Source organism: Anarrhichthys ocellatus, unplaced genomic scaffold (assembly GCF_004355925.1).
Source record: "Anarrhichthys ocellatus isolate YVR2014 unplaced genomic scaffold, GSC_Weel_1.0 scaffold192, whole genome shotgun sequence".
Taxonomy (NCBI): Eukaryota; Metazoa; Chordata; class Actinopteri; order Perciformes; family Anarhichadidae; genus Anarrhichthys; species Anarrhichthys ocellatus.
This window is the reverse complement of record NW_022280222.1, coordinates 257067-273313: the sequence shown is the minus strand read 5'-3', so window position 1 is coordinate 273313 and position 16247 is coordinate 257067. Positions and strand designations below refer to the sequence as shown.

The following is a 16247-nucleotide window of genomic DNA, read 5'->3' as shown; positions in this document are numbered from 1 at the left end:
TCTGGGAGTCCTTCATGTGATTTTTGGCAAACTCTATGCGGGCTTTCATATGTCTTGCACTGAGGAGAGGCTTCCGTCGGGCCACTCTGCCATAAAGCCCCGACTGGTGGAGGGCTGCAGTGATAGTTGACTTTGTGGAACTTTCCCCCCATCTCCCTACTGCATCTCTGGAGCTCAGCCACAGTGATCTTTGGGTTCTTCTTTACCTCTCTCACCAAGGCTCTTCTTCCACGATTGCTCAGTTTGGCTGGACGGCCAGGTCTAGGAAGAGTTCTGGTCGTCCCAAACTTCTTCCATTTAAGGATTATGGAGGCCACTGTGCTCTTAGGAACCTTGAGTGCTGCAGAAATTCTTTTGTAACCTTGGCCAGATCTGTGCCTTGCCACAATTCTGTCTCTGAGCTCCTTGGGCAGTTCCTTCGACCTCATGATTCTCATTTGCTCTGACATGCACTGTGAGCTGTAAGGTCTTATATCGACAGGTGGGTGCCTTTCCTAATCAAGTCCAATCAGTTTAATTAAACACAGCTGGACTCCAATGAAGGAGTAGAACCATCTCAAGGAGGATCAGAAGAAATGGACAGCATGTGAGTTAAATATGAGTGTCACAGCAAAGGGTCTGAATACTTATGACCATGTGATATTTCAGTTTTTCTTTTTTAATAAATTTGCAAAAATTTCTACATTTCCGTTTTTTTCTGTCAAGATGGGGTGCTGAGTGTACATTAATGAGAAATAAAATGAACTTTTTTGATTTTAGCAAATGGCTGCAATGACACAAAGAGTGAAAAATTTAAAGGGGTCTGAATACTTTCCGTACCCACTGTACATGTCCTATCTTATAGTTGTCAGCATGTATTGCTGCTAACATTGTTCATGCTTCACATACAAAATATTTCTGTAATGGAACTAAATGATCTAACCAACAAGCTAGCTTGTACACATCTACCACAGCTAACACTGTTAGCAACGTTAAAGGAGCCGTTTTTAACATTCACAACATGAATACAGCAGCAAACAACTGTTATCTATGTAAAGATATGGAGGAGTGTCTACTTGAGCAGGGAATGAAGTCGTTCACATCATTCAAATCACACAACTTCACCCAACATCTCTAAGAAATCTGCACAAACACACTTCTACTCATCTTCACACTTACCAAAGACCTTTCCCAGAAAGATACTTTTGATCAAGTTGAACTGGGTGTCGGAGGTCTCAGGTAGGGTGTACGTAGACACTGAGTAGTGGTCCAGCTGGAGAATATGGACAGAGGAAAGGAAAAGTGAATATTCTATCTGTAATCTGTTCTGTTTTCATCACCACTACCAACTGTTCTTTTTCCAGTCTGGTCTTTAACCCCCCCAGGTTTGTAGGAGAACTACGGGGGCATTCAGGTCGGGATGGGTATCTTTAGGATTGTATTACTATGAGGAGCTACTCTTATCGGGGGTTTTTCATGACTAAATAAAAAGTTATAAAATTTTTATAATTTCTAGATAATATATAGAATTTTTAAAACGAATAAATTCAGAAATGGATACAATTGATTTATATTTCAAATAAACAAGCAGCAAAAGCAATATTTACAACAGCAAACTCACTGTATGAAGTCATTAATGTCACAATGTAAACAAGTCTAAAATGAAAGCATAGTTCCATTTCTGCCAATAAATCCCCCTAAAGATTACTCACCGTTCCTTTAATGCAGTCTGACACGTTTTTCTACTAATGTGCAGCATACTGTATGTTGTGGCAGGAAGTACTGACCTGGAGTCTTATCTCCCTTAAGTTCCTGGTGATGTTGACAGAGTGTGGCTGCCCGTTGGCCATGTTACGATGGTCAACATCGATGGTGTAGGGCTCCGATAGCCCACCGAGACTGTAGCGGATCTGGAGAGTGCCTGGACACACATACAGACAGACCATTATAATGTTAACAGCAGTTTATAGAATACATCATTTAAGTACATTAATAAATAAACAAAAACAAATTAATCGGGTATCATGTTGATGAACACACCGTTGTGTCGGAGCACCACAGCTAGGTAGTCCTGAGTTCTGGAGCTAATGTAGACCAGGATGCTGGGAGCACTGGAGGTGCTGAAGCTGAACACCAGCTCCTCTTGAGTCAGGTTGGCTTCACTAGGAACACCTACACCTGATGTGCTCTTCACCTCCTGCAACGCAAGAGTTCCCCCTTCTGGCAAGAAGTCATAACGCACCAAAGTTCCTGTCTCAAAGTAGCCACCTACATCTAAAACACACAGCAGAAAGGAGGGTAGTTAAAACATCTCTATCTTGCCACATCTTATCTAATTTAATGAAAGATGGCATCATCTAATCTAAAAATGATGTCATCTGCTCTAAACCCCCTACAGCGTTGGAGGCCGTACCATCAGTGCAGAAGGGTCCATCGTATGCAGTGAGGGAACAGTCACAGGAGTATCTGTTGTACTGCTCCACACACTTCCCTCCATTCCTGCAGTGCATCCCGTAGCTGCTGCAGTGGCCCTGGCAGCCTGGATTCACCCCTGGAGTTACCTGTGCCCTCTTCTCCAGGTCAAAGGTCACACCATTTATCTTCAGAGCCCGCATGCAGCCCAGAAAACCCCTCTGACCACTCGAGGCACCTTGGACACAAGACGTGAAGCATAGCGTTAGTTTAGGCAGAGCACTGAAGTCTGCTGATGTTCCCTCCATGCTTCACAGCCACTGGCTCATTAGCAAGTGTGTAGATCACACTCATGGAGATGTACAGCATGGACACTGTCTACTACTATCTCTAGAATTCACTATTGTTAACACTCTGGACACATTCTTATCACGACACCGAATGTTACAGATAAACTGTACTTCTACAGGCATAGGTAGCTATCGTTAACTGGTACACAGATCGTCCTACAAACATCCCAGTGGGATTCCATAATGTGGTTGTGGAACATCTAGTCAGAGTTTTTACGGAACATTCAACACTTTAAGACCTCTGCTGACACACCCTAAAGACAGGACCAACACCAAGACAGGAGGAATACTCCAATGGTGCATGACATCACATGTGACAGCTGTGGAGAAGAGTTCAGTACACGAGGTGCATGTGTGTGTCTTACCAATATAAAGCTCGCTGTAGAACTCCAGCTTTGTGTGTCCCTGTGGGGGCGTGGGTCTGACCTCTTTGTACTGTCCATTCAGCTGCAGCACTGCTTCCTTGATGTTCTTTTCAGCCTCCACACGATGCCATTGGTCATCGTTCAGAGTCACAGGTGAGTGGACACTGAGCTCCACTCGCTCGCTGCCCACATCGAAAGAGAAGAAGACCACGGAGCCTCCTGGGAGACGAGGAATCAAATTCAAACAAGACTTTAAGACTTCAGGATAAGATTTTCCCTAAACAAGAAGTCCATCCCTGATTTCTCATTTGTTTGGAATTACTGCAACCAATATCTATAGAAAACATACAGTATGTACTTTCCTTACATTAAGTATTATGCCCTTTTCAGTCCAGGCCCCTCAGCTTTGAAACTCCTGCCTGAGCATATTTATTATTAGTCAATCAATGTAAAATGATTAATTGATAAAACTTCCTTAAAGTACAAACATGTTGCTGATTGATAAGATTGCTTGAATCTAAATGGGGTCTAATTAGAACCTCTCACTAGAAGCCTTAGTGTCAGGTGTACAATAGTGACTAAAGCTACTTCAGTGTTGCTTTTGGACATTTCTAAGCACAACTTGTCAGGGTACTATTCAAGAAGACACTGCCACAAACACTGCAGAGCACAACACACCTTCATTGTGGTGCTTAACATCTGCATTTATTGGGTTTAAAAACGTTTGACTCTTATCTCAACGAGGAGTGTTTAATTGTCCTCAAGAAGACTCTAAAACCTGGTGCAATGCACACACACCTCTGAGTTCAATGTGAAGGAAGTCAGTGGTGCCCAAGTTCTCCAGGAAGACGCCGTGAGTGGATGAAGTCTTAAAGTAGAAAGAGATGTCGGTGCTGGTTTGTCCTCTGAAGGAAGGGAAGTGGAGGTGTGAGGCAGGGCTGGTGAAGGACGCTGCATTCCAGAAGTTCCCTTCAGAGAACAACAGCAGGACGTGGATAAAAAATACTAATGATTCTCTGATGATATGAAATATCTCAGTCTCTAGATGGATGTGTGTGTTTGTCAGAGAGAGAGGCACTCACGGTCCCCCTGGCATTTGAGCGGCCCTACTGTCAGTTTGGCCTCAGATCCAGCTCTGCTTGTATCACCGACCACAACCTGCCTGACTGGCAAATGGTCTTTATACACCAACAGGCCTGCATCCTCCCTCCTGCACACACACACACACACAGGGAGACAAACACCAGTCAATCAAGTCTGAATGATATTACACAAGACACTATCTCAAGCCGTTAACACCAGTAGACACAGCTTCATAGTAGAGTCCAGTAGAACAACACAAAGAACCAATCACACAGATGTCTTTATAAATAACTATATTCATAACTATAACCACATTTTTAAAACTAAACCCAGCTGACCTGTGTGCTAAAATTGTCTACTGCACCATTAAACTGTGCACAGAAAGAATGATTGTAAGTATGTACATCAAATAATGTTCTTCTGCATATATTATAGTTTGCTTTCCATCAAAGAGAGTGCTCTTTGATATGTTGAACTATAATATTCCCCTTCATAAACATTCCACATTTTACTTCTCTGACAAAACTTAATAAACACGTTTCAGAAGTAAAACATCTTTGTCTCATGTCGAATGTCCAACTCAAGTTTAAGAAGCGTGTCAAAACTGAGCATCACATGTGATAGCTGTGACAGCGGTTGCAAAAGCAGACTTGCGTAAATGTAGACTGTAAGCCCCATGCAGCAGTTTGTACCTGTAACTATGAGAATAGGGCTACACAGAGTAGATTGGATACAACATACAATGGAAAGAAATGAAACAGAGTCCACAGACATCCTGGTAATGGTCATGTTGTAATAGTGCTATTAGCTACAGCATTAACAAGAGCATTACTGCTGTCTGTCACAGCTGCTTTAGTTCAGGGAAATATACAAACTGTAACTTTAACTAGCAAAAAATAAGAAGCTGCTCAGCTCACCAGGTGCGCAGGTCAGCGTCACAGTTGCAGTAGTGCTTGGGGTCAGTACAGGTGTGGTTGATACCACAGGAACACTTCTGTATGCCTGGTCCTGAACCCCCCCAGTAAGAGTGCCTCTCATTGGCTCTTCCTACCCACCAGGTAAATGGGACACCATCTGGGAGTCAAAGCAACAGCTTGGAGTCAGTTTACTTTCACTGTCATTCCATCAATTCTTAAGTCAGACTAGTATGTGCTTGGTAACAACAGGATGGTCAGGTAGTCAGCCCTGTAAATAGTGTGCACCATATCTCTGTTTTCAACTGTTCAGAAATCTACTGCGCTGACATCTTCAATCGCAGTGCGCTTCAATGTTGTAACAGTAGAGGCTAATGGTCAACCAAAGCTAACAAGGAGCATACACAAAGAAGCTCCAAAAGATCCTGTTAGTGACTGAGAAGCTGCAGATGAATCTTCAGATGATAGTTCTGAGGGAGGCTTTACCGGGAGTGTTGAGCAGACGAGACATTCGGCAGGCGTAGGCTACATACTGGTCACAGTACTCTGCACTGCTGGTGACTGACAACACCTGGAAACACAAAGAGAACACATCTCACACATTTCAATTGAGACACTTTGCTATCTGCAACACCACATATGTGGTTTACAGACTGGAGTGAAAGAAAGCATGTTGATTTTGATACGTGCAAACAGGACTTTGCCATCGTAACACACAGAGTCACAGTGTTGTTGAAAAGAACATCAGACCTAAAACCTAAAAAAGGCTTTTCCAATGCGACACCTCTTGGATTGCACAAAAAATGCCCCCCCTCAATGATGAGATAGATGTTCTCCTTGTGTGTGAAACATCACTTGAATAATACTCTAAAAACTGTATTTTAACATAAGGAACAACGTGGACCAGGTTATGGTGGTAGATTGAGTCACATTATATCATATCTATCTTTGTTTAATAATTTCGCTTTACCCCTGCCATCATCTCCTTTTCTCCTCTCCATTGATGATGTGTTACCTCCTTGCTTTGTACCAATGGGCTGGCACATTGATAGAAAACCCCCGTCCAACTCTACCCATCAATCTGAATAATAAAGGTGTGCAAGCTACTGCTGACAATGACCCTGATGAAGACCAATGTCGGTCACATTGGTCATTTTAAATACATGTTGTCATGTAGAAATAAGGTATTGTAACAGTGTGCAATAAATTCTTTTCTTAAGGAGCATTTGATACTTTTTTGAGACAATATTCCATTCATGTAAAAGACCTTTCACATGAATAAACAACCATGTTACACCTGAAGGATCCAAAGAGCACCTGTATGTGAAGACCACAAAGACCTAACAGCACTTCTGTTGATAGAACAAGATCCTGTTCATTTCATATTAAAGTATTTTCATGTTGTAATGTCGTATTTTACTCTATTGAAGGATCTATATGCAATATTCAGTGTTAATATTATTGTAAATGGAAAAAGTTGGCACACAGTGCACAAGTCCTTCCTAACGAGGGAGACCATACGTTGTCTGAGCTGTTCTCTCGCTCCTCCCCCCTACGCACACACACACACACTACATGCACACACACTCAAACACACACTCCCCCCCCCCCTTACCACTATCTGTTGATTTTAGATAGCGTGCTCATAGATGTATATAGTCGTTAGTGTTAGATATTAGTTGACTAGATCATTAGTATTAGAACGTAATAAACTCTGTTATATTTTTAAGAGCAGCTGTCTGTGATTACTTTGTGCATGTGTATTGTGATAATAGCTGTATATGTGGTCTGTGCTGACATTAATAATTCTATTGATGTCAATAATTTAGTTTTCTTGAATGCTGATAACTCAAACACGCTCCTTTACGTTCCCAACAGTACCAATGCAATACACGAACAAAAGTGATCCACTGTGACAAACAATACAAAGTGTGCAGCAGGTGAACTAGGTCAAAGTAAGTGTGTAGTCCTTGTTTACCTGTTCATCAGTCACATTGTAAGTGATGTGCAGGTCTGCCTTCCCTTCCTGGTCTGCACTGGTGACTGATGTCTGAGGAGATAGGTTGTTCTTTAGCGTGGTCCAAACGCTTTCCTCTGAAAGACCAGAAGAAATGCCCTTATTATTCTCCACACCTTTTTCATTTGCACTATACAATACGTTAGCAGATGCATAAGAACTCGTACAATATACAGGGAAAATAGTACGAAGATGCTTCCACTTTTCTCAATTAAGAGATTAACTGTCAGGTGACTGCAGCCTTGGCCAGGAGGTGATAGAGGCAGACGATGTCAAACATTCATCGACTGTTTCGACCCTGAACCACATCCTAGTCGTTGGCGGGTCGAAGGTGGTGGCTTCCCGCTCAACTCTTCCCTAATGTTCCATAACCAGCAAGAAGCTCTTTGTGCTGCCTCACCTAACCTGCTGGCTGCTGTTTTCCTTCATTCCTTTCTTGTCCTTCCGATGGCTGTCAGCATTCTCCACATCGACTGTGCCGGCAATCTTTTGCAGTCGACCTCGACTGTGAATGGCCATGCTTGCCATCCTTTCCCACTGCTTACACTGCGGATCCTCCCTCACGCCCCACTTATGCAGGTGTGTTGGAATTAGAAGTGCGTCGTACACTGACTGCAGTAGGAAGGAGATGTGGAAGGGCTCCAGCTTGCATTGTCACGTTTCGTCGAGGCTCCGTGGGACGCAAGTTCGACAGCCATTGACCTCCGTTGCTCATCCTCTAAATGCCACACTTCAGCCTGAATCATGGCTCTCCTCTCCTTTGTGTCTGCTTTTCCCCACTGCTGGAAATGTCTTTCCCAAGGCCTGGTCTTCCAGTGCATGGACTTCCAATAATGTCCCGAAGCTTCAACATGTTCTCTGCTTGGGCCACTGATGAATTGGCTGCCCACGCCTTGATCTTGTTGTGATGCCTGCATCTCTGTCTTGTTCGTCCTGGTCCAGTCTCTGTAGGTCAACATGACCCTGCACTTTGCCACCTTGAACTCCCACAGATGATAGTGGGAGTTGTAGCTGGTCCTACTGATATGAAGCTTGGAAGTATTCCCAGTCCCTAAGAAGGTGCTTGTTGATTTTCCTCTCCACTCCTTACGTACATGACATAGGAACTTCATAAACTGTCACAGCCACACCAGTCTGGGCAGCAGACCATGCTGATACAGACATGCCTTGAATTTCCCTGGTAGACCGGATTTTTCAAGTCCTCCTCAGCCACTCCAATTTCTACTTTTCAGTGCTGGTGAGGATATTTCGTTATTTCTGTCAGACAGGAATTGCAGAACCACCTCCCAAGCAATATGAATGGACTCTCGCCTATTGATGGAATGGCATCAGCTTTGCAGCTGAAATGAGTTGGTCTCTTCCCATTCTTGATCATCATGCTACTTCATTACTTTGGCTTTAACTTCATCCTGGCACAAGTTGCCATGTCACCAAGTGTTGTTTGGACCCCCCTTGCACCCACATTAGGGATGGGATGATACTATTTGAAAGAAATGATGTGACTCTGTTCCTTCTTAAATGATAACTCCTGTATTTTATACTTTGCAGGATTTTCTGAAAAACAATATATAGACTAATACAAAAGTAATTCCTCTCAATCTCCTCACAGGGCTGTGCAAAGGTGTGGGGGAGTTTGTTTGTGCTTTAGAATGTAAAGAGGCCTTGAATCCCACATTTCTGAAAATAAGTGTACCAATTCTCAGGTGTGTATAAGGTCATCCTCTTAGCCAAAAGACCTTCTTGCACTCCTTTTCCTTTGGCACAACACATGCCTCTGCCTTTTTCCAGCCGGATGAAATGGTGCCCTTCTTCCATGTTCTCTGGAACCGCTGCCAAAGCCTTTGGAGAAGCATCTGGCCTTTCTTGTATCGCTCATATAACGCTGGCAAAGACTCAGCTCTGCTTTTTTGTGGGTCGCTCTCAGGAACTCCACCATATTTAGTCTCCCAAAGTGTGCTTCACCAGACAGTGTTCTGGTGAACCTGCAGGGTCTTTGATGAACTGCGTCTCAACAATGCACACACACCAGTCTTTCCTGGAGGGTCATCTGTCTTTCTTCCTCAGTCTTGGAAGTCATTGGCTGCCCAGTGAATTCACATAAAAATAAATGTATAAAATGCTTCCACTTCTCTCCCCTAAAGAGATTAACTGTCTGGTGACTGCAGCCTGCGCCAGGAGGTGATATTTTCAGACATTGCCAAACGGTCATGGGGTGTTTTTGACCCTAAACTGTAACACCCCCTTGTTGGCGGGTTGGAAGTGGAGGCCCAATCACTGTCCATCTCCTCCTTACCTTCAGTTCAACTCCTCCCTCCTGTTCCATAGTCAGCAAGAGGCTCTCTCTGCTGCCTCACCCAACCTTTGGGCTGTGGTTACACATGTGTCCATACCACAGTAGCTACCAGGACATTCACAAACACATGTTCTTGCCTGATTTACAAACAGAGATAGGAAGACATTTTGCGAGTGTGATAAGCATAGCTGCAAAAACTGCTAAACTTTTAAGTAGAACTAAAATTTGTGGAACAAGCATTGAAAAGGTCTGTTCTGGTCAATTGTTTTTTCTGTCTTACCCAGACTCGTGACATAAATTGACTGAATGTGAAAATGAAACGGATTACCCTACACCCTTTCCACAGTGACCTCTCACCTGTCATGTCACAGCTGACTCTGAAGGGGGTGATCGGTCCACTGCCGTCTGGGTCAATCCAGTAGCTCCCTGAACTCTTCCCCTGGTGCTTATACTCCTCACAGGACTGCTGATACAGCGCTACAGAGGAGACACACAGCTTAGCAGACACAAAGCAGTGTGTGTGTGTGTGTGAGAGAGAGCACACTTACATGTATGGCAGGTAGCTCCAGTGTATCCAGTGCCGCTACAGTTGCAGCTGAATGTGTCCCACGTCTGAGAACAGCGACCACCGTGCTCACAGTGATGAGGAACACACCTGACAGGTGGACAGTGGGAGAAAACGCATGTGAACACAGCAGGGACCAGTTTCTAACCTACAATATTAGCTGTAAGGCACCACAACTACCCACTGAGCCTGAGCTTTCTCTTATTTCATGAACATCTTAAGTTTAGTATTCAGACTGAGCTGTGTACCTGTCTATAATGGCACACATATCCAGGCTGATATTTTCAAAGGTTCCAATGAGGCCCTGCTCCAAAGCCCTGAGGTCAGCTAGATGGTCATCGATGTGGATCATCTGCATGCATCCCTGGAATGAGCGCTGAAGTGATCGGGTGTTGGTGTGCAGGAAGTTACCTGGAGACGAGCGCAGTAGGGCAGAGGTGATTATCACAACCACTGGAGAAATGATCACAGAAAGAACTCTGTGCTGTTCTTGACAGTGAACAGTTTGTCTGTGCTGCATCGTTCATCCACTCCCTGTAGTCAGGATTTAACAAAGGTCATGAACCCAAGTCCAAGCCCCCCACCTCAGAAAACGTTGGTCACCACACGCTGACATAAGAGGATTTCAAGAGTCCTTCACAGGCCTCCCTGTAATGCCAAGATGTTGCAGGTCTGGCTCCTTTTGTATTTTACACTATTATCAACGCTGCTTCTCAAAGGAGCCTAATTCCAATCAATTTGTTCCAAATGACTTAATATAGTTTTCTGTCTTTGTTATAATTAGTGCATTCTAAAAATATCAATGTATTGGGATCCTGGGGACCCGAGTCAAAAGCACTGAATTGTAGCCGATGCAGTTATAATAGATACAATAGAATAGATCAAATGATTGCCATGGGTCCTAATTTAAAGTGTCACACGCTATCAGGCGGGTAGGGGCACTCTGTCAGTCACACAGATGTAGCAGACACACATTTCCTAATGTGTGCTAATGTCTATTTTTGATTTGCACAATATGCAATTTGACTGTATAATACTAATAATGTATTTTCTTCAGATGATATTAACTACATAACTAGTAATGTTTTGAGAAGAACCAAGCTAAAATATTTCTATGCTGGTTGTTTCTGATAGTAGTTTATTCTTGGGGTGCCCAGGGACCCCAGTCGATAGTCCTTGTATGCTAAATAAGTTGGTAGGATGACGGTTAAACACCTGGAACTAACGAAGGTAATTGGATTACGTAATTCACCGCCTGAAAAATAAAAAGTATCCTCGGTGGCATCTTATCATTAAACTTAAACCTTTCTTTGGAAGGTTAGAAATCTCTTTGAAGAATCACCTCCAAAGTAGTAGGTTCCTCCAGTCTGAATCTGGATGGGGATGGCTGTTCTGACTGTGGAGGCCTCGTCTCCATCCACTGTCAGCATAGCATAGTTCTCCAATGCGTTCAGATGGACACTGTGCCACTGGCCATCATTCAAACCTGAACCTGCAAGGGAAAACACACTTCAGTCTATAAACAGCAACAATAACTGAGGAAAGCAGCTAAATAAAATGGAGCTAAAAGTGGCGACACACCGAACTAACTGAGGGCTCCTCAACTTCCATTGTGGAGTGCACTGAGCCGAGCTCACCTGATGAAATGTCAATACGTGTGTTCTTCTTTTGTGTCACATTCATGTAGACCGTGACCTTGCCCTCTGTTAGTCCCACCTCCACCCAGCCGTCAGCCATGGGCGTGAACATCAGCAGCCCGTTGGGGTTCCACGTCCTGAAAGACAAACTGACTGACAGGGTGTCGCTGTCGCTCTGACCCGGCAGCCGCAGGAAGGACGTAGAGTTGAAGAAGACGGAGAAGGAGTTGGACTCAGCGCACGAAAATGTCAGGTTACGCTACGGCGGGAGAGGAAGAGAGAGAAACTATTTGACCTGCCCTTTGTGCGCTAACACTTTTTCAGAAGTACTATTTCACTAAAGCTTTAATCATGAGCAGTAAGCTTATCCAGTCTCACTAGTCTTGAGTTTGTATTACATTGAAATCACCACACAGAGATTATACATGCAAACCGCTTATCTTTCTTTTTTTAAATCAACAATGGATCAAATCATTATGTGTAATGTGAAAGGCATAACTGGTGCTGTAGTGACAAACCAACCAATACCTAAACTGTGCCGTTCTCCTTAGTGTGTGTTTTAGCTTCTTTCAGTTCATTGTTTTGGTTTTCCAGCCATTACATTCTTTACAGTCATTTAGCTGACGCTTTTATCCACAACAACTTACAATTCAGATTCTATCACATTTCTACACCGTAGGCACAGCTACAGGAGACATTTGGGGTTAGGTGTCTTGCTCAAAGACACATCGACATGTGACTAGCGGAGCCGGAGCCAGGGATCGAACTGCTGATCCTCTGATTGAAGGGCGGCCCTGCTCTCCACTTAGCCACAGTCGCCATCACATTTCACTCTCATCAATGTCATTTCCAACAGCGGCAGGCAGCTGAAAAAGCTCTGATAAACCATTGTACACTACCTGCTCAGCAGCAAACAGCAGTTTGCTTTTGTAGGCTTATTTTCAGGTCATATCGCCCTAGTGGAATGTAAACAGTAACAGCTATGGTGTGTGAGAACTCACATGGCAGGTAGTGATGTTTGAATTCTACCACCATCAATTTAATGTCAGGAGTCACATGCTCGGGATTACACCATTTAGAGTTAACAAAGACAACAAGACCTCCTCCTCTCTTCTTACTGCTCTGTTCAAGCAGACTGTCCGGTATCTTTCTATGCAGCCATGTCTCCATGAACTACATGCTGACAGTTGATCAGATTTATTTGCTTACGTTTATTACCATGCTGGTAATTTTGGTACTTAACCCATTTGATATTAACAGGGGAGAATGGCTCAGCTTTCATCAGTTTCTATGATTGTTAAGTTGCGGCGTTGATCAGCTTGTGAATCTATAAACCAACAAACACAGTTGCATAATATCTTAGTGTTGTGATCCCTTTAATATCTGTCATTATAGCGGTATCTCTAATGAGACGGACCACAGACAGAATCTCTGGATGATGTGATCTGTAGTGTTTCATTAACCCGCTGTTATTCAGCGCTTAGAAAATAGTTGTCCTCCTTTGTCTTTCCACCATTTTCTGCTCTGCTTCAGAAACTCTTGAGCGGCTTTAAAGTCCTCCTCTCTTCTCCAGTTTGGTACCTTAGGAGCTCTCTTAAGGCCTGAGAGGCTTTGTGAAGAAAGTTCATCTCTCCCAGGATCGGAACTGTTGGGGAAGTTCTTTTAAGAAGTCATAATTCTATGATTTTAGGAAGCTTCATGACTATGGTCCCAGGTCTCTGTTAAACACACACACACACACTCCAGCAAGAAAAAGTTGTCTTACAAAGCTGGAGGTGTCCACCTTCTTCCTGCGGACCAGGTTTGTGATGTTGTCTCCGTTGTAGGTGATTCCCTCCATGCAGCCCACAAAGTTCCCTCTGCCTCCTGAGCTCGGCTTTGCTGATACAGGCAGCCCTCCAAAGTTGATCTGAGGACACAGCAGAGCAGAGCGATATGGACTGAATGACATTGATCTAAATGTACTGTGATGGTTATAGCACTACTGTGACCAACACACACTAACTGTCAGGAACTCTAATGAGATCATTCACTTGCATTTCAGAAAAAGGAACATTGCAAGAAAATAAAACACTGGTTAAAACAAACAAATGATATTATATTGCCAGGTCCTGTGATTGAGAAACAAACAAAGTGTCTCGGACCGAGCCACACAACAGTATTCAAGCCAATCAGCAACAGGAGAGACTTGTGCTCGTACACGGGACAGAGGAAAGGCCATGGATGAACAGCATGAGGAGAAATGCAGTGGTAGCGAGAGGGACAGTAAATCTGGCTCATGCTACCTTTTGTTTTTGTTTGTTTGGGTGTTGAGTTCGTAAATCAATAATCTTTCTCTAGAATCACTGACTCCACCTTTAAGTCTACAGCCTAACATGAAACACTTTGGAGTTAGAGATCATAATATCCAGCAACTCGGATGCTTTTTCTTATCTATTTTAAAAGAAAAAATTGTTTCTAAAGATATAGAACCCCCAACAGCATCGTATACTGCAGTGATTTTCAACCACTGTGCCGCAGCACACCAGTGTACCGTGAGAGATCGCCAGGTGTGCTGTGGGAAAATGTCCAATTTCACTTAATCTGTCCAATAAAATATTATTTAGTTGTTGCTGCAAATACTTTGCCATTGTTGAGCGTCTGAGCTGCAATATAGTGTCTGGCTAAGTAATAAATACTCTTCCATGCCAGTAGGTAGTGCAGTAATGACCGTGTTCATTTAGACAGTAGAAGTCAATGATGGGAGAGGTTGTGGTGACAAGACGAACAGCAATGGAGAAATATTTAAAAGGTAAAATGCAGACTCTGAACTGGGCCCTGGACAACATAACCCAGATGAAAAGCCTATAAGGATCAACACATTGAGAGACTTGTCATTAAATTGTCAGCATATATCTGGCCCTCGGGACAACGGCCCGCCAGAAAATGTCATATGTTTATCATAACTGGCCCACCACACCACAGAGCTCCAGGACGAAAAGTGGCGATGTGAGCTGACTTTTTGTGCGACATAACGAAGCATCTCACAGCCTCCAGCTTCAGGGACGGGGACGTGTGATCACAGACATGTGTGATGCAGTAAAAGTCTCCACCGCTGTGTTCCCGACTGCGCATTTTGCTGATAAACGGGGCGCACTTGGCACGGAGTTCATTGGGCGATTTGCTGACGTTACAGCTCAGAAATTTAAATTTGAACTGCTCAGCAATCCGTTTGCAGTTGACGTGGAAAGAGCACCTGTGGAGCTGATAGACCTCCAGTGTGATGACAATCAAGGCAAAGTATGACTATGAGGGCGCTGCACAGTTTCCAAGCTTCACCAAGACAATGCCTTAACTCCGCCTACATACTGCTCAAACGCTCTGCATGTTAGGAAGCACATACATGTACCTGTGTGAGCAGCTTTTCTCTGTGACGAAGATGAACACAAACCCACACAGGAGTCGTCTCACTGATGCTGACCTTCACTCCATCTTGAGGGTTTCCACAGAACCTAACTCCAGATATTAATGAACTGGCAGCCAAGAAAAGATGCCAAACATCTGGCTCTGGTAGGCTACATATGCATAAAATAATGCAGCCTACCTGAACATGTATTCTTTTTGCACTTTGTCCAATATCCCTTCTATCCTGTTTATTAAATGGTGACTCTATTTGGCCCTCAACGTAGTCACAATTTTTAATTCTGTCCCTCCCTGGGATTGAGTTTGACTCCCCTGCATATAAAGTATGCTGTATTATGCTAAAAGGTGTCATTTTGTAATGTTTTTGGTTGTTGGTGTGCCGCGGGATCTTTTTAATGTAAAAAATGTGCCGCGGCTCAGAAAAGGTTGAAAAACACTGGTATACTGTATATAATTAATCAATAGCTTAATTGTATACAGTATACACAGTATATAGCTTTGATATAATGTTGTGATTATATCAAAGCTAAGGGGTGTTGTTCGGCAGGTGTTGAACAATGAAAAGTGGAGGGACGATAACCTTCTTAGCTGGGGTTGGCGACCAAAAAGGTAACAATTAACTTTCAACAACTGAAAACACACTGTGAAAGGGTTAATGGAAACACAGAAAACTCCCAGACCGGACAATGCTGCGGTAGTGACCTGTCAACCACAATAAGCCCCGCCCTAAAGCATACCCTGCTTTATGGTCTGTTTGACTCTAAATGGACCATAATGTACTAAATGAACATCATGCTGTATTGAAGAAGACTTGAAACTAGAGATTGAGACCATAAACTCATGTTTACAATGTTTACTGAGGTAATAAATCAAGAGAGAAGTAGAGTCATTTTCTCATAGACTTCTATACAACCAGACTTCTATTTGCAACCAGAGGTGTTGACCCCTGATGGCTATCAGAGAGAATACAAGTTTAAGGCAGTTTCACATTGACTTCTCTTTTCAGACCTGGAGGTTTCCGCCTGGGGTAATGGGGATTGAGGACATAGCAGTAGCAAGGTACTCATCAACAAACAGGCAGACTGTCTCCATCATCTTATTCTCACACACTGAAGCAACAGTAGCAGTAGTTGAGGCAGCTAATTTTCAAAGGTACTGATTTGCTATAATCAAATTCCATGGCTAACATGAACCTATTTATTGACTGACCCAAACTCTACTGAACTCTGC

At 43.4% G+C, this 16247-nt stretch overlaps 1 protein-coding gene across 1 annotated transcript in view; it reads right to left on the bottom strand.

Moving 5' to 3' along the window:
• Positions 1–759: 759 nt before the first annotated feature.
• LOC116400706 (contactin-associated protein-like 2) overlaps positions 760–16247 on the bottom strand; it is a 31063-nt gene continuing 15575 nt past the window's right edge. Inside the window, exons 7-22 of the mRNA XM_031878669.1 lie at positions 13381–13524; positions 11616–11874; positions 11321–11470; positions 10227–10389; positions 9962–10068; positions 9771–9890; positions 7082–7197; positions 5590–5674; positions 5107–5263; positions 4189–4316; positions 3905–4075; positions 3107–3325; positions 2393–2629; positions 2020–2253; positions 1767–1900; positions 760–1252 (exon numbers count right to left, since the gene is read on the bottom strand). Of these exons, the coding sequence (XP_031734529.1) occupies positions 1139–1252; positions 1767–1900; positions 2020–2253; positions 2393–2629; positions 3107–3325; positions 3905–4075; positions 4189–4316; positions 5107–5263; positions 5590–5674; positions 7082–7197; positions 9771–9890; positions 9962–10068; positions 10227–10389; positions 11321–11470; positions 11616–11874; positions 13381–13524 (2538 nt within the window). The 3' untranslated portion in view covers positions 760–1138. The remainder of the gene's footprint in view (positions 1253–1766; positions 1901–2019; positions 2254–2392; positions 2630–3106; positions 3326–3904; positions 4076–4188; positions 4317–5106; positions 5264–5589; positions 5675–7081; positions 7198–9770; positions 9891–9961; positions 10069–10226; positions 10390–11320; positions 11471–11615; positions 11875–13380; positions 13525–16247) is intronic.